Consider the following 23,710-nt stretch of genomic DNA (forward strand, 5'->3'; position numbering starts at 1 on the left):
GTCGCGTTCGGGAGGAGGAGTCGGCTTCCCCCGTTTTCGCGGCGTACCGTTGGCCTAGGATCTCGCGAGATCTTGCGCGGCTATATCTTGCGGCGGTCGGCCTTCCCGAGGCCCTTTTAGGATTTCGTTTGCGGACGTGGATTGTCGCTTAGTTGAATCCGCCGCCATCTGAGTTGGACCCCGGCCGGACTTTACCGTAGCTACCATGCCGCCCAAGTTCGACCCCAACGAGATCAAAGTCGGTGGGTATGGAGCCTCCCGGGTTCTTCTCTTAGGCGGCATTTTGATTCGTTTCCTCCGTTAGGATCCAGCGCGTCTGAACGCTCCCTTGCGTGTCCTCTCTTGTTATTTCTGTTAATTTTATTAAGATTCAGTATTTTGCCTGATTTTTCAATCATTCCTCGTCCTGGCTCCTTTTCCTATTGAGCCCAATTATCCCTCTGTTAATCCAGGGGGTTAGTTAACCATTTCATTCGTTTTTGAGATAAGGAACAAATAATAAAATTAATAATGAATTAAATAATGATTAATTAAAATAATAGTTTTATTAAATTAGTATTTTTAATTAATCATTTAATTCATTATTTTAATTATATTTATATTGTATAATATATATATATAATATTTTTATTTAATCATTTAATTCACTATTTTTATTAGATTTATATTTATTATATAATATAATAAATAGCCTTTTGAGAAGGGCGGCATACAAATCTAATAATAAATAGTAATAATAAGATAGATAGATATAATTTTAATTAATCATTATTTAATTCATTATTATTTTTACTATACACTCAAAAAAATCAAGGGAACGACACAATATAACTTCTATGAAATCAAACTGTCCACTTTGAAGCAACACTGATCGACAGTCAATTTCACATGCTGTGGTGCACATGCAACTTTGTACAGAACAAAGTATTCAAGGAGAATATTTCATTCATTCAGATCTAGGATGGGTTCTTGTGAGTGTTCCCTTGATTTTTTGAGCAGTATATTTATATTTATAATATGATTTATGATAAATTGTTATTTATAATAAATAATGATTCATTTGAAATGAGATGGGCAGCATATAAATTGTAATAAAATAAAAGGGATTGCAGGGTGCTTAAAAGGGAGTTTTAATAAGATTTTATTAATAAGATAATGCTGAGCCCTTGTTAAATGCTCCCATTTAATGGGGCATGTTTATTAAATGTCTTGCAATGGTGCTTTGCTCCGAATTACAAAGTAAAGCTTATAACCTCCGAAGGCAGCCTGTTTTTGCCAAGAAAACCTGCCTGGGGAGATTTCCGTGCAATTGTGAGGGGTCTCGGGGGTGTTTTGGATTAATTTTAATAGCTTCTCATCGATACTTAATTATATTGTGTTTGTGTTTTTCTCCTAGTGTTCTTGAGATGCACCGGAGGTGAAGTCGGAGCCACTTCAGCCCTGGCTCCCAAAATTGGACCTTTGGGTTTGGTAATTTTTTTAAAACGTTTTTTTCTGCATTAGAACTTTTAATTTAATCGTAGAAAATCTCCTTCTGGCCCACCATGTACAGTATTTTGTTTTTAAGCAAGCTCCCCCAAAATTGTTGTGGCTCAAAGTGGAAGAATTATCAGCCTTATTAAGGACGATTGTAAATTATATGTGAGCTGCTGCGTGGAAGCAGCTGCAGACAAATCAATTTTCCATGTTGATTAACCTGAATTTTATTCCCTCCCTCCAAAAGTAATAATAATAATTTATTAGATTTGTATGTCGCCTCTCTCCAAGGACTCGGGGAGGCTCACAACATAACAATAATGCAGTACAAATCCAATATTAAAAAGTAAAAAAAACTAATTTAAAAATACATTGTCATAGCAATCATCGACTACACAGTCATGTATATTCAATCCAACTAATGATACAGAAGTCAAACAAGGGGATTAATACCCCTATACTTGGCGGCAGAGATGTGTCTTCAACATGTTACGGAAGGCGAGGTGGGTAAGGGCAGTTCGAATCTCCTGGGTGAGTTGATTCCAGAGGGCCGGGGCCACCACAGAGAAGGCTCTTCCCCTGGGTCCTGCCAGATGACATTGCTTAGTCGACGGGACCCGGAGAAGGCCCACTCTGTGGGACTAAATCAGCCGCTGGGATTCGTCCGGCAGACGGCGGTCTCGTAGGTATTCTGGTCTGATGCCATGTAGTGGACTGAAATATTTATAATCGGATTCTTACATCTTCAAAATCATCGGCCATCTTTGAGTGTTGGCCCTTAGAATCACACCTAAGAGTTGTGCTGAATTCACATCCTTTGGACTAATATTTGGCATTGATTGGCTTGTTGAGACTGCTAAATTTAAGTGACTGGATAGTTACCAATTTCATTAGTCAAACATATGGCCTATATCGGAGCCAGAATCTCTGGCCAATTACCGGAAAAAAAACTGGCATATATTAGCCAAATACAGTGGTACCTCTACTTACAAACTTAATTCGTTCTGTGACCAGGTTCTTAAGTAGAAAAGTTTGTAAGAAGAAGCAATTTTTCCCATAGGAATCAATGTAAAAAGCCAATACTGTAATGTGTGCAATTGGGGAAACCACAGGGAGGGTGGAAGCCCTGTTTCCTCCCAGGAGATTCCTAGAGAGGCCCCATAGAGGCTTCTCCCCACCTTTTCTGGCCCTGTTTCCTCCCAGGAGATTCCTAGAGAGGCCCCACGGAGGCTTCTCCCCACCTTTTCTGGCCCTGTTTCCTCCCAGGAGATTTCTAGAAAGGCCCCATGGAGGCTTCTCTCTGCCTTTCCCAGTTACTGTTTCGGTGGCTCGGGTTTGTAAGTGGAAAATGGTTCTTGAGAAGAGGCAAAAAAAATCTTGAACACCCGGTTCTTATCTAGAAAAGTTCGTAAGTAGAGGCGTTCTTAAGTAGAGGTACCACTGTATTACAAATTATACTTAAAGATGCTTCTGCCTTTTTTCTCAGTCTCCAAAGAAGGTGGGAGATGACATTGCCAAGGCCACCGGCGACTGGAAAGGACTGAGGATCACGGTGAAGCTGACCATTCAGAACAGGCAAGCACAGGTACACGTCACGCCACGAAGGGACAGCTCTCTGGTTAATGCGCGGAGTCTCGGAAGGGACTGGCTGAGCTGCCGCCATGAGCTGTAAATCCCGGCAGGGTTGACTCAGCCTATCATCCTTCCGAGGTCGATAAAATGAGTACCACTCAAGTTTGCTCTGTGGGAGGTCACTTCAAGACTGGACCTTGAGGTAGAATTCAAGCCCTTTGGGGAACCCAGGCCCTGGATGGGTTAATAAGATGTCCTTCCTTCCTATGTTCTTCCTATGTTTCAGCCTCCATTTATCCCCTAATCCTCTTTGTCGCTCTTCTCTGCACTCTGCATCCCTTTTGCATTGTTATTAGTAGATGGTGGGTGTTCTGGTTTCTGATAGAACTTTAGCTATTAGAAATAACTCTTACTAAATGCAGTACAGTGGAACCCCGACATAAGAGCTGCTCTACTTAAGAGCAACTCGAGATAAGAGCTGGGAGGGGAGAGATATTTTTGTTCTACTTACAAGCCCAAATTCGAGATACAAGCGCCAAGGAGCTGTCTCCTGAAGCCAAACGCTAACTTCCGCGTTCGGTTTCAGGAGACAGCTGCGAAGCGGCGCGCATGTTTTAAAAGGTTGCAGCCGGCCTGGGGGGCTCGGGGGGGTGCTTGCAGCTTTCTTTCTTGCTCTTTTTCTTTCTCTCTTTTACCTTCCCTTCCTCTATTTCTTCTTTTCTTTCTCCTTCCCACCTTCTTCCCTCCCTCCCTCCCTTCACTCATTCCTCTCTTACTCTCCCCTTTCATAAGTTTCCTTGCTTCCTTCCTCTGTTCCTGTCCCTTCCCCCTTTCTTTCTTTCTTGCTCTTTTTCTTTCTCTCTTTTACCTTCCCTTCCTCTATTTCTTCTTTTCTTTCTCCTTCCCACCTTCTTCCCTCCCTCCCTCCCTTCACTCATTCCTCTCTTACTATCCCCTTTCATAAGTTTCCTTGCTTCCTTCCTCTGTTCCTGTCCCTTCCCTCTTTCTTTCCTTCCTTCCTTCCCACCCTCCGTCCATTCATTCACCCATTCCTCTCTTGATCGCTTAAAGCCGGTCCCTGGTGCAAAAAGGGTTGGGGACCTCTGTCCTACAGGATTGGGTGGCAGAGAAGTTGAACATATGTAAATTTAAAAGTTTAAGAAAGTTTACAAGTTAAGTGAAAGAAACTTCATTATTCATTTATATGTACATGTACATTTCTTCATTAAAAACATGTCTTTTTGCATAATTTAGACTAACTTTGTGAGTTTTTTGAGGGCTGGAACCAATTAAAATTATTTACATTAATTCCTATGGGGAAAAGTCGTTCGAGATAAGAGCTGCTCGACTTAAGAGCCCAGGTCCGGAACGAATTAAACTCGTATCTCGAGGTACCACTGTATTTCATAAACAAAAAAACTCCCATCTTCTCTTCTTTTCTCTTCTGTATTCAAAATGCAGTTCATACTAGCACATTCCTTTTTCTCCCGTTATCTCTCTTAATTACATAGAAACATAGAAGACTGACGGCAGAAAAAGACCTCATGGTCCATCTAGTCTGCCCTTATAAATCTGATAAGTGCCCTGATAAATCCGTCAAGGACGCAAAGAGTTTGTTTGGCTGCATTTTGAGGCTTGGGGGAATGTAACCATTTCCGAGTTTGTTTGTTTACCCAGGTCAGTGTTTCCCAACCTTGGCCACTGTTGCAGTATAGCATAAATGTTAGAATAGGGTTTATATATCTGGACCTCTAGCATAAAAATACTCTGCTGACCCTGATTCTATAATTCAGGACAGGAGGGCACTAAACGTGCCTAGTCTGCATTCCTGGTAATTACAACAGGGAAACAAAAGGGTTTCTAGGAAATTGTTTTGTGATTGGAAGAACTCAAAGATATGTTTGAAGTTACGTTATTGGATGTATCACTTGACATGTATGTGTAATTATCCCCATTTCCTTATGTTCCCAAATAAAAAGGGGTACATGGCTCTATACCATGTCACTTCACCAAGAAGTGTGTCCAGGTTTTCTTTCTAGGATTCGTGTTCGTGAGTGACCCCACACGGCTGGGTTGCACTTAGCCCCTTTTGAGGACATTGTCTTCACTAGGGACTTTGACAGCATCCACAGGCCACTTGAAGGTATTTGGACTTCAACTCCCAGAATTCCCCAGCCAGCAAATGCTGGCTGGGGAATTCTGGGAGTTGAAGTCCAGATATCTCCCAAGTGGCCAAGGTTGGGAAACACTGATCCAGGTTTCCACCCTGCTTATTATTACAGTACCCTTGTATCGGGCCCATCACCTTACTATCTGCTTGTAAATGGTACAGGCATTTCACAAGTGTGCCAAGCCATACAAAGATTTGCAAAATGGGGCTCATGTTCATTTTGTTGAGTAAACCACGCAGGGTTGAGTTCCCCCAACATAGAAACCGTCTTCAAATTGCATTGTAGCTCATGAGACTTAAAGTCATTTGTGTGAGCCCATAACGAGGTGGGTTGGATTGTTTGGAGCAGGAAGCTGACCTTCTGATCTCACAATTTTGCTGTTTGCCCTCCTGTAGATTGAGGTGGTGCCATCAGCCTCTGCCCTGATTATCAAAGCTCTGAAGGAGCCGCCTCGCGATCGCAAGAAGCAGAAGAACAGTGAGTGTCTCCTTATTTTATTGTAGAAAACGTACATTCCCTGATTTCCATTGGCTGCTCAGCTGCAGACTCGGCCCAACTCTGGGGAAGACGTTGGTTTGTAAAGATCGGATAAAGTAAGGGAGTGGTCAGTTCGTGATGCAAGTTCGCTTGGAAAGCCGGTGTTTAAAATTTAATTTTCATAGCTGTCACCCCCAGTAATCCCTGTTACTCAAAAGATACATCACAGCTGCCAATGTGTGACACCCATTGAGCTTTTTGACCCCTGACAGGAAAGAAAAGTTTCAGAAGAAAAACAGAATGTTTAATTCATGTTTTGTGGCAGCTTACAAAATAATTAGGCACAGGAAGAATTTTGTGGCTCCTGGTGTTTTCCTTTCTGTGATACACTAGTCCAAATGGCTTTAAGGTTTACTGACCCCTGGGTTAGTTTAATAAACTACTAATCTGGAGCAACCTAGAGTCAATGCTACAGATATAAACTAGGAGAAAATAAGCATCTTTAGAGCTTCCAAACAGGTAGGTAGGTAGGTAGACAGACAGACAGATAGATAGATAAATGAGCCGAGATGGCGCAGCAGGTAGAGTGCTGTACTGCAGTCTACTGAAGCTGACTAGATCTGTAGGTCAGCGGTTCAAATCTCATCACTGGCTCAAGATTGACTCAGCCTTCTATCCTTCCGAGGTGGGTCAAGTGATGACCCGGATTGTGGGGGCAATAGGCTGATTCTCTGTTAAAAAGTGCTATTGCTAACATGTAAGCCGCCCTGAGTCTAAGGAGAAGGGCGGCATAAAAATCTAATAAATAAATAAATGTAAGTAAGAGCCGGGGTGGCACAGTGGGTAGAGTGCAGTACTGCAGGCCACTAAAGCTGACTGTAGATCTGAAGGTCAGCGGTTCAAATCTCACCACCGGCTCCAGGTTGACTCAGCCTTCCATCCTTCCGAGGTGGGTAAAATGAGGACCCGGAAGGGCGGCATAAAAAAGTCAAATAAATAAATAATGCATTGTAATTCTCAAATTAAAATAATTGCTTTAGTGACTGTCCAAAGTTACAACACTGAAAAAGGTCATTCATTCATTCATTCAATTTTTATGCCGCCCTTCTCCTTAGACTCAGGGCGGCTTACAACATGTTAGCAATATCACTTTTTAACAGAGCCAGCCTATTGCCCCCACAATCCGGATCCTTTACGACACTTCATAGCCGCGTTGCCAAATTAACAACAAATTCACTTAGCAATTGTGGCCAGAAAGGTCATAAAAATTCTAGCAGCAGAAATGTTGGGCTCAGTTGTAAGTCGAAAGCTACCTGCATTCAGAGGCCTGTTGGATGGGGTTGGAAAAGGAAGACAAACACGCTGTGATTCGTCTTTCAGCTGCGCTTCAGCTGTCATGGGGGGTGAGGGTAGGAGTTGGGATTTGGGAGGGGGAAGTCTGCTGGAGGAGCCCAAGTAAGTTTCGTTTCTTCTGGTGAAAGTCAACTAAACAATGCCGCTTGGCGGGACCCAGGGGAAAAGCCTTCTCTGTGGCGGCCCTGGCCCTCTGGAACCAACTCCCTCCAGAGATTAGAACTGCCCCCACCCTCCTTGCCTTTCGCAAGCTACTTAAAACCCACCTCTGCCGCCAGGCATGGGGGAACTGAGATTTCTTCTCCCCCTAGGCCGTTACAATTCTATGCATGGCATGCTTGTATGTATGTTTGGTTTTGTATATTAAGGGGTTTTAATTTGCTTTTAGTATTGGATTATTATTGTATACTGTTTATGACTGCTGTTAGCCGCCCCGAGTTTTCGGAGAGGGGTGGCATATAAATCCAATGAAACTTGAAAGCCGAGAGAGTTTCGATTCTCCCGAGAACGGGTAATGGGTATGTTGGTGGCGTGCGTTCCAAAAGTATGAAGCGCCGGTGAAGATGCGTCCACCTGACGAAGATAGACAGTGGAAATTGGCTGAATTGCAAAGGGAGGCCTTTGTGGTTACTTTGATATGGGTAACTATCGTGCCTTTGCTTTTCTTTCGATGCATTCACTTCTCATTTAGTAAAGTTCACTTTTGAAGTTCAAAATGGAGTCTTACTTTTCCTAAATTCTGGGCGAAGCCAGCCTGGCACCAGCCACCCGCCACCGCACTTGCCTATATTCATCCGTGGCTCGTGCATTCCAGTGGTGAGCTGAGAGGAAAAACCCTTTCAAGGAAACAGAGCTATTCTCTCGGTGGGTATCTCTGTGCCAAAGACTGGGGACAGCAGCAGGATGCCAGGCGTGCAAATTTTCTGACTCCGCTTGCAAAAGGAAAGAAAAAAAAACCCTCAACTGGGCTCCTGTTTTCTCCCCCCTAACAGTTAAACACAATGGCAGTATCAGCTTCGATGATATTGTCAACATCGCCCGGCAGATGAGGCATCGCTCCTTGGCCCGAGAACTCTCAGGTAAGTTGGGGCCACTTTTTCAATGGCGGTGAAGTCTTGTTCTTTCTTTCGTGCCAGCCACCCGCCACTGCCCTTGCCTATATTCAGCCGTGGCTTGTGCATTCCAGTGGTGAGCTGAGAGGAAAAAACCCTTTCAAGGAAGCAGAGCTATTCTCTCGGTGGGTATCTCTGCGCCGAAGACTGGGCACAGCAGCAGAATGGGGAGCGGTCAGCAGGTCTCAGCAGCTGGCAGTTAGGAACTTAGAATAGGCTAGAGCTGGAAGGGACCTTGGAGGGTCTTCCAAGTGCAGCCCCCTGCTCAAGATGGAGACCTGCCCGCATTCCAGGCAAATGGCTGTCCATTTCTTAAAAAGAGACCCACAGCTTCTGGAGCCTTTGTCCTGCTTCAAATCCTGCAGTGGCCTTAACTCAGGAGTTAAAGGCAATTCTCTGACTCGGTCTCTTGATCATCTTGACTAAGCTGGAATTAAAAGCCAGCCTTCTTCATCTTACATTGAGGAATCCACAATCCTAAAAATGAATGTGTTAAAAGGCCAGGGTTGTAGCTCAAAAAGAGAAGGCAATAAAGAGAAATATCCAGTAAAATTAGCCGGCAGTACACTTTTAAATTGAAATGTTAACAGATTTGTGAGCTAGGCTTAGCCTTTCCTTTGAAGCAGGGGTCCCCAAACTTTTTACACAGGGGGCCAGTTCACTGTCCCTCGGACTGTTGGAGGGCTGGACTATTAAAAAAAACTATGAACAAATCGCTCCGCACACTGCACATACCTTATTTTAAAGTAAAAAACAAAATGGGAATGTACTATTTAGAGGGAGGGGGGAGAAGTCTAAAATTCATATATGTTTATGTTTTGTTTTTAATTTTCTTTTGTTAACATCTGATTGTAGGTTTTCTTGGCTTATAGAAAAATATATAAAGAAAGAAGGAAGCACTTTGGCATAATGGTTAATAAGTTAGAATATAATTGGTGTACTTTTTGAAGGAACATTAAGGAGGGAATTTAATTAAAAGGAAATGAATGTAACTGGATGACAAAATTAGAAAAAAAAACCTTTTGCAACTTTTTTGATGATTGATATTGGTCATTAACAAAATACCGCATTTTATTCATAGAAAATTAGATGGAACACTGTTGTGTCACTCACCCATGGGCCGGATAAATGACCTCAGCGGGCCACATGCGGGCCACGGGCCGTAGTTTGGGGACCGCTGCTTTGAAGTCTGCATCTTGTGTTCAAACTAATTTTTAATTGCCGTTCCTTTACTCAAGAGGCAGCCCATACCTAAATGAGAAGCGGTTGATTTCTAAAAATAAGATATAATAAACTTCCCCCATTTAATGGATGATGGGGAAGGGCCCCTTGTGGGTTAGGAAACACGAGGAATTATGAATTCACATCCTGGTCAGAAAACGAATTCTTCTGCAGCAAAACCTGCGGTGACTTTTGCACATCTGCATTTTTGGAGTAGTGAAGTAAGTTCGCATGCTGCAGAACGCACAGCAGGTGGACACCAGTGTGAATTTGGATGTTCTTGGTCCTTTTGCAGGAACTATTAAGGAGATCCTGGGGACTGCCCAGTCAGTTGGCTGCAGTGTTGACGGGAGGCATCCCCACGATGTCATCGAAGACATCAACAGTGGGGCCATTGAATGCCCAGCAGTGAGTATTTGCCTTCCTAGAAATAGATCGATTGGCTGCAACCTTTTGACATCAGTATTGATTGAGTATTGTATTGGCAGTTCTGTGTTAGCAAATACTTCAGAAGAGAAGGATTTAGGGGTGGTGATTTCTGACAGTCTCAAAATGGGTGAACAGTGCAGTCAGGCGGTAGGGAAAGCAAGTAGGATGCTTGGCTGCATAGCTAGAGGTATAACAAGCAGGAAGAGGGAGATTATGATCCTGCTATATAGAGCGCTGGTGAGACCACATTTGGAATAGTACTGTGTCCAGTTCTGGAGACCTCACCTACAAAAAGATATTGACAAAATTGAACGGGTCCAAAGACAGGCTACAAGAATGGTGGAAGGTCTTAAGCATAAAACGTATCAGGAAAGACTTCATGAACTCCATCTGTATAGTCTGGAGGATAGAAGGAAAAGGGGGGACAGGATCGAAACATTTAAATATGTTAAAGGGTTAAATAAGGTTCAGGAGGGAAGTGTTTTTAATAGGAAAGTGAACACAAGAACAAGGGGACACAATCTGAAGTTAGTTGGGGGAAAGATCAAAAGCAACATGAGAAAATATTATTTGACTGAAAGAGTAGTAGATCCTTGGAACAAACTTCCAGCAGACGTGGTAGATAAATCCACAGGAACTGAATTGAAACATGCCTGGGATAAATATATATCCATCCTAAGATAAAATACAGAGAATAGTATAAGGGCAGACTAGATGGACCATGAGGTCTTTTTCTGCCGTCAGACTTTTATGTTGCTTCTATGTTTCTATCATGATTAACGTGTTGAGCTGGAAACTAGGAAGCAGCGAGTTCTACTCTTGCCTTAGCTGTGTAACCTGGCTGGGTGAATTTGAGTCAAATCACCAGGAGACAGTGAATTCTAGTCTTGCCTTAGCCATGAAAAGCCAGCTTGGGTGACTTTGGGCCAATCACCAGGAGAGAACAAGTTCTAGTCCCACTTTAGACCATGATTGTTGTAGGAGGGAAGAATATTGTGTAATTTTGCTGCCTTAGAGTTACTCACGAAAATATAAAGGTGGGATAAAAGGAAATCTAATAAATAAAATATATCTTACACCTGCCAATAAAACTCCTTAACTGGTCCAGGGAAAGGCAATCCACGAATAATAAAACTGAATCTGCCTTTTAATTTCTTTCCTTCTCCAACAGAGTTAAGTCTGGTGCCGTGAAAGGTGGAATCTTTTACCTTCGCCGCCTCTCCACTTCGGCTTCTTAGGGCGTGATACCCTCACGGCCCCTTAAAAATGTTGAAAAGGTTGTGTACCCGTTTCAAAAATAAAAATTGTACCACCTTAAACTCCAGCTTTTTCTCAACGCTTGCTTTAAAAACCAATTGCATCGGATTTGCCTTGCGGGTAATTCTCATGAGATCGTCCTCCGTTTAACAACTGTTTCATTTAGTGAGCATTCAAAGTTCTATTGGCACTGAAAAGGGGGGTTTAATGACACCAACATTGCGATATCCCCATGGTTAGGTGATTAAAATTGGGATGCTTTGCGCCCTTTTGTGACCTGGGGGGAGAACCAAATTCACTTTTAACAACTGGTTTACTAACTTAACAACTGGTTTATTAACTTAACAGCTGTGTCAAGAAAGGTCATTCAGTGGGGCAAAAGTCCCTTAAATGTCTCGGTCACAGAAATATTGTCTGATTTAATTTTTAACTCTTTATCAAAATCTGTTTGGCTGAGTTTTGTAGCCAAAGCTTTTTTTAAATTTTTCAGTACACAGTGGTACCTCTACCTAAAAACGCCTCTACTTACAAACTTTTCTAGATAAGAACCAGGTGGGAGTTTTTTGCCTCTTCTCAAGAACCATTTTCCTCTTACAAACCCAAGCCTCCGAAACTGTAACCCGAAAAGGTAGGGAGAAGCCTCAGTGGGGCCTATCTAGGGATCTCCTGGGAGGAAACAGGGCCTTCACCCTCCCTGTGGTTTCCCCAATCGCACACATTATTTGCTTTTGCATTGATCTCCTATGGGAAAAATTGCTTCTTACAAACTTTTCTACTTAAGAACCCGGTCACGGAACGAATTAAGTTCGTAAGTAGAGGTACCACTGTATAACTAAAAGTAGCAATATTCTAGCAGCATTGCCTACACTGTACAAATCTGATGGCAAAAGGGTTTTGCTTCTCCATTGACCTGGGTTTTTTTTAAAACGAAAGGTCAAGAAATGAAACTTGGCTTTTGTAAAATTGAAAATTTGTAAGCATAAAATTGGCAAACGCTCTACCTTTTTTTTTTTAATGACTCACTTTTCCACAAATATTTCCAATGGACTACTGGGTTTTGTCCTCATAGTTTTCATAGATGGGTTTTCTTTATTTGTCTTCTCCCTTACTAATATGATGCCCAGAAGGCTTATATAAACAGGAGAGGGTGCCTTTTCACGTGTTTGGATTATTATTATTGTTTTTTGCGAGCATGTATTAACCGCAAGCAGCCCACAGATGTTAAAAAGGAGCAGAAATGGAGCGGGAAGGAGCCCGTTGGTGTCACTAGCTTCACAGTGTCGAAAATGGGCCTGTCTCGTGCTTCTTGGGTCGTCTCACGCCTTGGATGTAGAAGCTTGGGCACCTGGGCAGGCGAGCGTTGTGTCCTTTGTCGACGTTGTAAGCCCCAGGACCGGGAGTTGTCTCTAAAGAAAGAAGATGGCGGCAGGTCATTTGATGTCTCGGGGACCCCAAAGGTCTGGAGCTGTGAAGATAGTTTATCTAAGGCTTGCTGATGTGGCCTGCCAGCAGGGCTGGTGGCAGACTTGGACAATGAGTTGGACAATTATTTTTTATTAGATTTGTATGCTGTCTTTATATTGTTGTTAGCCGCCCCGAGTCTTCGGAGAGGGGCTGCATACAAATCAAATAAATAAATAAGAGGGGTCTTATTTTTCATGATTAGGAGTCTGTTCCTTGCTTCTGCTTAGGCTGGGTCAGAACACTTGCTTCAAACCCATCTCCCATCAATGTTTTTATGATGTTCCCCCTTGGATCTCTGCATACAATCTGAAGTACAATCCCACCTACAAACGCTGTGGCGAGGGGGGCGTTTGCCCAGGTTCGCCTGGTGCACCAGTTGCGGCCCTATTTGGACCGGGAGTCACTGCTCACAGTCACTCATGCCCTCATCACCTCGAGGCTCGACTACTGTAATGCTCTCTACATGGGGCTACCTTTGAGGAGTGTTCGGAAAGTTCAGATCGTGCAGAACGCAGCTGCGAGAGCCGTCGTGCTTCCAAGATTCGCCCACGTTTCTTCAACACTGCGTGGCTTGTATTGGCTGCCAATCAGTTTCCGGTCACAATTCAAAGTGTTGGTCATGACCTTTAAAGCCCTACATGGCATTGGAGCAGATTACCTCCGGAACCGCCTGCTACCGCACGAATCCCAGCGACCGATAAGGTCCCACAGAGTTGGCCTTCTCCGGGTCCCATCGACTAAACAATGTCGTTTGGCGGGCTCCAGGGGAAGAGCCTTCTCTGGTGGCCCCGGCCCTCTGGAACCAACTCCCCCCGGAGATTAGAACTTCCCCCACCCTCCCTGTCTTTCGTAAACTACTCAAGACTCACTTATGCCGCCAGGCATGGGGGAGTTGAGATATTCCTTCCCCCTAGGCCATTACAAGTTATGCATGGTATGTTTGTGTGTATGTCTGGTTTATAATAAGGGTTTTTAGTTGTTTTATTAATTGGATTGTTACATTTTTTTTAAATCGTTGTTAGCCATCCTGAGTCTACGGAGAGGGGCGGCATACAAATCCAATCAATCAATCAATAAATAAAGAAACAAACATTTTAACCTGTGTGTGTCAACTTCTAAGCAAGATTATTATTAGTAGTTAATTGAGTAAACATAGGTTTGAACAAACTACATGTGTGCTACGTTCTTTCTGGTCCATAGCTGTGGCAGAAGGCCCAACTCTGAAAAACCCCATGGTTCTTCACCTTTTTTAATCCATTTGTATAGCTTGAGCGGGGCAGGATTGATGATGATGGACGGCGAACGTTGAAGCACAAATGTGTAGGCGCGGTCAATGTTATATTGAGTGGGTCCTGGTTCATCTAGCATGCCTGCAGGAGAAAACAGACGTTGAGTTTAGCAAATAATATTTCGTAGCTTTTTGATCGCCACAATGCAAAAAGGATATTGAGACTGTAGAAAAAGTGCAGAGAAGAGCGACAAAGATTATTAGGGGATTGGAGGCTAAAACATGAAGAACGGTTGCAGGAACTGGGCAGGGATAGTTTAATGAAAAGAAGGACCAGGGAAGACAAGATAGCAGTCTTCCAATATGTCAGGGGTTGCCACAAAGAAGAGGGAGTCAACCTATTCTCCAAAGCACCTGAGGGTAGAACAAGAAGCAATGGGTGGAAACTAAACAAGGAGAAAAACAACTTAGAACTAAGGAGAACTGACAGTCAGAACAGTTGATCAGTGGAAGAGCTTGTCTCCAGAAGTTGTGAATGCTCCAACACTGGAAGTTTTTAAGCAGATGTTGGATAACCATCTGTCTGAAGTAGTGTAGGGTTTCCTGCGTAAGCAGGGGGTTGGACTAGAAGACCTCCAAGGTCCCTTCCAACTCTGTTACTATTATTATAAATATTGACCTTTGGGACAGGCTGACCATCTGCCAAATCTGAAAAAAATATATGCCCCTGATAATCTCCAAGGTCGGCCAAAGTGCAGTTGAACTGCTTGCTCAAGGTTATCCAGATGTTCCACAACCTTCACTGGTAGCTTACCGAGATCAAGAATGTCTTCCTGTCGCCAGATAATGTTTCTTGGGACCATATTGTTGTTGTTATTATTATTATTCATTATCATCCTCATTATTATTATTATTATTATTATTAATTTGATCTGTATGCTGCCCCTCTCCGAAGACCTGGGGCAGCTCACAGCATACAATATAAAACTGAATACAAAGATAAATCTAATTAATTAAAAACTACATAAACTAAAAAAAACCAATTCAAATCGTAGCCACACATCACATTTATTGGCCAGGAAACCGAGATCTAATTGCCCCAGGCCTAATTGCCCCTCAGCCTTAAGGCTCTTGCGGGAAGGCGAAGAGGGTGGAGGCAGTATGAATCTCTGGGGGGAGCTGATTCCAGAGGGCGGAGGCCGCCACAGAGAAGGCTCTTCCCGTTGGTCCTCCCAAATGACATTGTCTGGTTGACAAGGACCTGGAGAAGGCCGATTCTGTGGGACATGACTGTCCACTGGGATGTATGAGGCAGAAGAAGGCCCTGCAAGTAATCTGGCCTGATGCCGTGTAGGGCTTTGTGGGTCATTACCAACACTTTGAATTGCATCCGGAAACCAATTGTCAACCAATGCAGTCCGCGGAGTATTGGAGAGTATTGGACATGTCTCTCCATAAGTGGGGGAAAGGAGTCCTCAATCTGAGTATTGTATTGGCAATTCTGTGTTAGCCACAATTTCAGAAGGGAAGGATTTAGGGGTCGTGATTTCTGACAGTCTCAAAATGGGTGAGCAGTGTGGTCGGGCAGTAGGAAAAGCAAGTAGGATGCTTGGCTGCAGAGCTAGAGGTATAACAAGCAGGAAGAGGGAGATTATGATCCCGCTATATAGAGTGCTGGTGAGACCACATTTGGAATACTGTGTTCAGTTCTGGAGACCTCACCTACAAAAAGATATTGACAAAATTGAAGGGGTCCAAAGACGGGCTACAAGAATGGTGGAAGGTCTTAAGCATAAAACGTATCAGGAAAGACTTCATGAACTCAATCTGTAGAGTCTGGAGGACAGAAGGGAAAGGGGGGACGTGATCGAAACATTTAAATATGTTAAAGGGTTAAATAAGGTTCAGGCGGGAAGTGTTTTTAATAGGAAAGTGAACACAAGAACAAGGGAACACAATCTGAGGTTAGTTGGGGGAAAGATCAAAAGCAACATGAGAAAATATTATTTGACTGAAATAGTAGTAGATCCTTGGAACAAACTCCCAGCAGACATGGTTGGTAAATCCACAGTCACTGAACTGAAACATGCCTGGGATAAACATAGATCCACCCTAAGATAAAATGCAGGAAATAGTATAAGGGCAGACTAGATGGACCAGGAGGTCTTTTTCTGCCGTCGGTCTTGTATGTTTCTATGTCTTACCTTTGTTGATCAAACAGTACTCTCCCCTCTGACCGAAGGTGAAGTTTGGGTTGCCAAGTTTGGGTCCTAAGAGTTGACCATATTGCGAAGGAGAAGGCCACTGGAGCGGGAGGGGGAGGAGAGAAAAGAGAGGTGAACTGGACCAGATCGACTGAACTATCGCTACGTTTCTTGATGTCCACTCGCGGTGGTCTCCCATCTGAAGGGGCTTTCAGGAGACCTCCCGTTGCAAGCCACACCTACGTTGCTTTCGGTGCTGAAATCCACTTTCCTCCAGAACGGGTTCTTGCTCATGAACCAAGACTTTTGCCAGGCGCGACGCCCTCCACCTTCTGGTAAAACATAACAAAAGTTGCGGCGCAAGGAGAGAACGCTTTAAAAAAATCCTTGGATAGAAAGAATAGAAAGAATAATAAAAGAAATAGTAAAACAGGAGATAGAAATAACCCCGGAATTTTATTTACTGAGCATAACTAATCAGAAATATAAGAAAGAAATTTTACAACTAGTTATTCATATTTTAACCGCGGCCAGGATAATTTATGCGCAAAATTGGAAAGGGGAAAATATACCCAAAGAAGAGGAAGTTATTAAGAAAATATTAGATTGCGCTGAAATGGATATGATGACAAGACGGTTAAAAGATCAAGAAGAAACAGAATTTTATGAGATATGGAACCAAGTGTATATATGGATAAACAAGAAGAAATATTAAAAATAAAAAAATAAGACAATTGTATTAGTAGAGATATGATTTAAGAGTTATGTTAGAATTAGTTTATGTATGAAGATTTACTATATAAGGTAAAACAAATTTCTTCTTTTCATTTAAAGTAATAAGTTGATTTTAAGTATTTTTGAATGTATTCTTTTTTCTGTATTGAAATTTTACTTCTAGAATAAGCGGGGAAGATACAACCCCACTTTTATGTTAAATGTATGTTTGTCACTTTTGTCTATTTTAAGAAAATTAATAAAATATATTGGAAAAAATAAAAAAATCCTTGGATAATCTTTGAGATTTCTCATAATTCTAATCAGGTATCTTTTCCTTCACCTTGTGTATCCAATCACCCTTGGCCAATAAAAATTCTATTCTAATTCACTCTCCCACTTGATTGACAGGAAGAGACCAACCGTGTGACATTTTGGCCCTGCTGTTTGAACGGTTTTACATCCGAATCTTCATTCATTCCACTGATTGATTGATTGGTTGGATTTATATGCCTCCCAACTCCAGTTGGACTCTGGGCGGCTTACAATAATAACAATAAATACCAAACAATATTAAAAATATAGATTAAAACAATAGCACAATGCAATAAGACAAAATGCATTTATAACTCTAAAAAACACACATGCTCTCAATCATTAATGACCCCAGGTCTGCGGAAAAGCCAAGTCTTAATGGCTTTCTGGAAGACCGGTAGGATGGGGATAGCGTGGATCTCCAGAGAAATTTGGTTCTAAAGCATCTGAGCCACCACAGAGAAGGCTCTTCCCCGCGACCCCACCAACAGACATTATTTGACAGATGGGACCTGGAGAAGGCCGACTCCTTAATATTTTTATTAATATTGTTTCTTCATTGCTTATTTGACTCCTATGACAATCATTAAGTGTTGTAGCTCATGATTCTTGACAAATAAACACTGCTCAAAAAAAAATAAAGGGAACACTTAAAAAAACAGAATGTAACTTCAAGTAAATCAGACTTCTGTGAAATCAAACTGTCCACTTAGGAAGCAACACTGATGGACAATCAATTTCACATGCTGTGGGGCAAATGGAATAGTTGTGCAAATGAAATATTCAATGACAATATTTCATTCATTCAGATCTAGGATGTTATTTGAGTGTTCCCTTTATTTTTTTGACATACAGTGATACCTTCTCTTACAAACTTAATTGGTTCCCAGACGAGGTTCTTAAGGTGAAAAGTTTGTAAGACAAAACAATGTTTCCTATAGGAATCAATGGAAAAGCGATTAATGCGTGCAAGCCCAAAATTCACCCCTTTTGCCAGCCGAAGCGCCCTTTTTTGCGCTGCTGGGATTCCCCTGAGGCTCCCCTCCATGGGAAACCCCACCTCCGGACTTCTGTGTTTTTGCGATGCATCACAAAACAAGTGCTTTGCTGGCAACGGAAGTCCGGAGGTGGGCTTTCCCATGGAGGGGAGCCTCAGGGGAATCCTAGCAGCGCAAAAACGGGTGCTTCGCTGGCAACAGAAGTCCGGAGGCGGGGCATCCCGGCAGCGGCGGGGGGTTTGTAAGGTGAAAATAGTTTGTAAGAAGAGGCAAAAAAATCTTAAACCCCGGGTTTGTATCTCGAAAAGTTTGTATGACAAGGCGTTTGTAAGATGAGGTATCACTGTATATATATATATATATATACCATATATACTATATATATTTACTATACTATATATACTATATATATTTATGTGAGAGCATCTGCACTGAAGACAAATTCCTTGTGTGTCCAATCACACTTGGCCAATAAAGAATTCTAATTCTATTCTAATGCAGGGTTAACAGAGTTCAAAAGGAGTTGGACCATTTGTGGCAATGTAAGGATTCTAGGCTGCTAACACATTTAACTCTGCCCCCATTCTCTGCCTATTCTTTTTCCTAAACCTAATGCTGAACCTCTCGCCGAAGGCAATGGGCAGAAGGAAACGAAGACAATTTGAAGTGGTGAATTCTACTAATTCTGCCCTCCACTGGTTGGTCTTTTCTATATGTTCCCTTTTCTCTGAAGGACCTTCATCTGGAGGCAGGTGGGTTGTTTACCTGCCCAGTTGGCTGAGCAATGGTTCCAGGTCAACACGCCACTTGGTGCTCCCTGCACCCATTCCCCAGTACCTCGAGGAGGGGTCTTCCGCCCAAACGTATACGACGGGGCGATGGTTTCTCTGAAGCCCAGGGCGGGAGGGGAGTAAGCTGCTGGACCTGGAGTATCCGTATTCAGTACGTACTGCAACCGACTTGGAGTTTTTTCTTCTAAACGAAGGAACAAAAAGTTAGAAAGCTTTGCACAACATTGGGGGGGGGAAAAGAAAATACACCAACAGGACAAATGGTAATTAGAAAAATACCAGAATGAGCAAAAATGAACCCAATTTACATTAGAATTGCAGAACAAATAGGAAAATGAAAATTATATCGTATGGGCGGAGAATTTATAAGTGGATAGAGAAGATGGAAACAAAACTATTAGGTAAAATAAAAGGGGATAATGCAGAAACAGCCATGTAAAAACAACCTTATTTCAAGAATATAAATGCTTTTGTAATTTTTGTGTATTGTGCATTGTTTATTTTTTGTCTTTGGGTTGTTTTTTTATGTTTCATGTTTCAAAATTCAATTTATTTATTTTTTTTCAGTTAGAAAGCGGTCTTAATTAGTGTTAATAAGTGTTGGTTATGACTTATAAAGCCCTTCATGGCACCGGACCAGATTATCTCCGGGACCGCCTTCTGCTGCACGAATCCCAGCGACCAGTTCGGTCCCACAGAGTGGGTCTTCTCCGGGTCCCGTCAACTAAACAATGTCGCTTGGTGGGACCCAGGGGAAGAGCCTTCTCTCTGGCGGCCCCAGCCCTCTGGAACCAACTCCCCCCAGAGATTAGAATTGCTCCCACCCTCCTTGCCTTTCGTAAGCTTCTTAAAACCCACCTCTGCTGCCAGGCATGGGGGAACTGAGATACTCTTTCCCCCTAGGCCTTTACAATTTTATGCATGGTATGTCTGTATGTACGTTTGGTTTTATAATAAGGGTTTTAACTGTTTTAATATTGGATTTTTATATGCTGTTTTTCATACTGTTGTTAGCCGCCCCGAGTCTACGGAGAGGGGCAGCATACAAATCCAATAGATAGATGATAGATAGATAGATAGATAGATAGATAGATAGATAGATAGATAGATAGATAGATAGATAAATAAGATGGATGATTTTCAAAAAGCAAGAGTTTTAGAAGAGTGAGGAGGGGTAATACAGAAGCCAGTTTTGCAATCCCTTGCAGCCTAATTTTTTAAATATTTTGGCTTGTTTTCTGACTTTGGGGCGAGAAACACCCATGGGGCGCATTTATTTCATTTTTATCCCGCCTTTATGATTTTTATAAATAATTTAAGTCAGCGGACGTATTTCCTACTATTTCCGATTTTCCAATCAACAATGACGCTGCAAAATGGGTTGGGATGAGAGAGAGAGAGGAACTGGCCTTAAGTCACCCAGCCAGCTTTCATGCTGTCGCCTGGTGATTGATCTCACTATGGTGTTTTGATCGTAGTCCTATTTAAATCCTCTTGAATTAGCAAACAGCTCCAATATGCCTCACAATTACTGCGACGTATCTCAAGTCACCGACACTGATGCGCAGCTTCTTAAGGAGGTCACAAGGACCATTGAAAGGAACCTGGAGCACTAACCTGAAGGTTTGCGCTTAATGTTCTTCTTTCCACTGTAAATATCTGGGAATAAGGGGGTGCCCTTCGTTTCCGTGCCTTGATGACCCCTGGAAACAAAACGCCAGAATCCAACCCATGCATTCCTCTGCAATTGGCTTGTCAGGTGCTAGTCCTCCTCAATAAAAAAATATTTTTTTATTTTTATTTATTCATTTGTCCAATACACAATACATATGGAAGAGAATAGACATGAAGTAATATATATAAAGATAATATGTAAAAAAAGAGAGAAGATATATGAAAAGAAGAAAATATATATGATATATGAGATAAAGGAAAGAGAATTGGACAGGGGATGAAAGGCACACTAGTGCACTTATGTACGCTCCTTACTGACCTCTTAGGAACCTGGAGAGATCAATCGTGGATAGTCTAAGGGAGAGATGTTGGGGGTTAGGGGTTAACAATCGAGTTGTCGAAGCGTGGAATTCATTACCGGACTCAATATAGTCCGGTAATGAGTTCCACACTTCGACAACTCGATTGTTAAAGTCATATTTTTTACAGTCAAGTTTGGAGTGGTTAATATTAAGTTTGAATCTGTTGCGTGCTCTTGTATTGTTGCGGTTGAAGCTGAAGTAGCCATTGACCGGTAGGACGTTGCAGCATATGATCTTGTGGGCAATACTTAAATCGTATTTTAGGCGCCGTAGTTCTAGGCTTTCTAGGCCCAGGATTGTTAGTCTATTTTCATAGGATATTCTGTTTCGAGTGGAGTGAAGGGCTCTTCTGGTGAAATATCTTTGGACGTTTTCAAGGGTGTTGATGTCCGAGATGCGGTATGGGTTCCAGACAGATGAGCTGTGTTCAAGGATGGGTCTGGCAAAAGCTTTGTAGGCTCTTGTGAGTAGTGTGAGATTGCCGGAGCAGAAGCTACGTAGGATCAGGTTGACAACTCTAGAAGCCTTTTTGGCGATATTGTTGCAGTGGGCTTTAGCACTTAGGTCATTCGATATTAGTATTCCAAGGTCTTTTACTTATATAATTACAAGGATGTGTGTGTAAAAAATCAGTGTATCAGGGGAACATATCTAACTCTCGATATATGTGCTAAACTATAAAATGGTTGGTTGGTTGGCTGATCGACCCCTTTGCAATGCCAACTATGATGGATCAAAGTTGGCTTAGCAACAAACCACAGATTGGGGGGAAACCAATGTGTAAGATTTCTCTTACCTTCTTATTTTGCTAGACTATTTTAACCTCAAGACAAAACGTGGGGATATAGGCAGATCTCCCCGTTTGGCAAGAAAGAATGTACTTGCCTTTTATAAATGGGTGACAATGCTTGAGGTGTCCTTCTCTGGCTGCTGTCCAAATATTTCTGAGCCATAAACTTGACATGTGTCTTTTGAGCATCCATTTCTAAGGCTCAGGGATGTCGATTGCACCATGCTCGGCCACTTGGAATTGCACATATGTGACATCATTTGGGTTCTCACGCCCGAGGTTCCGTTTGGCTGGAGAGAGGTCAATGGTCACCTGTCAAGCTGCCTGTGGCGAGGTGGTGTCTTTCAGGGAGGGTGAATCCTGGAGGAAGCCACCCTGGTTTTCCCATTCATTCCTATACAAGCTGTTGTCTATATTACGTCTCTATTAAATTTACACGTTGGGTTAGTCACAGCCCCTTAGGAAGGAGACAGGGGGAAACCACTTGTGGGAAATCTCACCAAGAAAATTGCAGGGATTGGTCCAGAGAGAATCTCATGCAACTGAATGGAAGAAAAAAAAAAATAGGTTACATTATAATATAGATTTTAGTGTCTGCCTGCCTGCCTGCCTGCCTGCCTGCCTGCCTGCCTGCCTGCCTGCCTGCCTGCCTGCCTGCCTGCCTGCCTGCCTGCCTGCCTGCCTGCCTATCTATCTATCTATCTATCTATCTATCTATCTATCTATCTATCTATCTATCTATCTATCTATCTCTACCTACCTACCTACCTACCTACCTACCTACCTATCTCTGCCTATCTCTGTCTATCCTTTATCCTTCTATCTAATCTATCTATATACACTGTTCAAAAAAATAAGGGGAACACTTAAACAACAGAATATAACTTCAAGTAAATCAAACTTCTGTGAAATCAAACTGTCCACTTAGGAAGCAACACTGATTGACAAACAATTTCACATGCTGTTGTGCAAATGGAATATTGAATGAGAAGATTTCATCCCTTCAGATCTAGGATGTGTTATTTGAGTGTTCCCTTTATCTTTAAGAGCAGTCTGTCTATCTATCTATCTATCTATCTATCTATCTATCTATCTATCTATCTATCTATCTATCTATCTAACTAACTAACTAACCAACTAACCAACTATCTATCTAAATTCCAGACAAGTTTGATTTCCTGGGGGAAAATCAAAGCAAGGTCGATAAGATGCACGAGCCATCTTCACAAGCCAAATATGGGTACCATTGAGCTTCAATTGACAAGCGTTTATTTAGCAACCGTTCGAAGTTATAACAGCTCTGGGGGAAAAAAGAGACTTAGGACTGCTCCTTACCTTTACGACCATCACATCATTCCGTGGGAATCAAAATCCTCCCATTTTGGCTGTGTTTAATGACGGCTGCACTGTCCTGCGGTCACATAATCCCCTTTCGGGATCTTCCCAGCTGACTTCGACAAGAAAAGTCAAGGGATGTGTGTGTTGGATTCGCTTAATGACTGCACAATACACTTAACAACTGCAGGAATTCATTTAAGGACCAGGCCACACAAAACGTTGGTCGCCGCCACTTAATCCTACTAGTAGCTTCTGCTCCGGTAATCTCACGCTACTAACCAGAGCATACAAAACTTTCACCAGACCAATCCTTGAATACAGCTCATCTGTCTGGAACCCACACCGCATTTCGGACATAAACACACTAGAAAGTGTCCAGAGATACTTTACGAGAAGAGTCCTCCACTCCTCCACTGGCAACAGAATACCCTACGCTACTAGATTTAAAATCCTAGGTTTAGAAAGCTGAGGACTATGTTGCCTTAAACACGACCTAAGCATAGCTCATAAAATCATCTGCTACAACGTCCTTCCTGACTACTTCAGATTCAACCACAACAACATATGAGCATATGACAGATACAAACTTAAAGTAAACCGCTCCAAACTTGACTGCAGGAAATAGGACTTTAGTAATCGAGTAGTTGATGCATGGAACTCACTACCAGACTGTAGTATCATCATCTAACCACACTGTCCACTATTGACCTCACCCGATTCCTAAGAGGTCAGTAAGGGGTGTGAATAAGTGCACCAGCGTGCCT

General features: G+C 42.4%; 2 protein-coding genes across 3 annotated transcripts; one reads left to right on the forward strand and one right to left on the reverse strand.

Annotated features, from left to right (window-relative positions):
• Nucleotides 1–109: 109 nt before the first annotated feature.
• On the forward strand, nt 110–11,135 carry RPL12 (ribosomal protein L12). Its single transcript, XM_070758526.1, has 7 exons — nt 110–242; nt 1,397–1,470; nt 2,963–3,061; nt 5,615–5,696; nt 8,042–8,128; nt 9,678–9,790; nt 10,983–11,135. The coding sequence occupies exons 1-7, from the start codon at nt 206–208 to the stop codon at nt 10,986–10,988; spliced, it is 498 nt and encodes a 165-aa protein (XP_070614627.1). The 5' UTR covers nt 110–205; the 3' UTR covers nt 10,989–11,135.
• Nucleotides 11,136–12,137: 1,002 nt separating this feature from the next.
• On the reverse strand, nt 12,138–22,031 carry STPG3 (sperm-tail PG-rich repeat containing 3). 2 transcript variants are annotated; one of them, XM_070758524.1, is made up of 7 exons: nt 21,704–22,031; nt 20,400–20,485; nt 18,757–18,966; nt 16,208–16,296; nt 15,965–16,064; nt 13,777–13,902; nt 12,138–12,474 (listed from the first exon to the last, which is right to left on the reverse strand). In XM_070758524.1, exons 1-7 carry the CDS (start codon nt 21,799–21,801, stop codon nt 12,341–12,343), a joined length of 843 nt encoding a protein of 280 aa, XP_070614625.1. In that variant the 5' UTR covers nt 21,802–22,031; the 3' UTR covers nt 12,138–12,340. The 2 variants fall into 2 exon arrangements, with proteins under 2 accessions (XP_070614625.1, XP_070614626.1); XM_070758525.1 differs by having other exon boundaries at nt 12,255–12,474; nt 18,829–18,966; nt 21,704–21,890.
• Between the last annotated feature and the right edge of the window lie 1,679 nt (nt 22,032–23,710).

This window comes from Erythrolamprus reginae, chromosome 8 (assembly GCF_031021105.1).
Source record: "Erythrolamprus reginae isolate rEryReg1 chromosome 8, rEryReg1.hap1, whole genome shotgun sequence".
Lineage (NCBI taxonomy): Eukaryota > Metazoa > Chordata > Lepidosauria > Squamata > Dipsadidae > Erythrolamprus > Erythrolamprus reginae.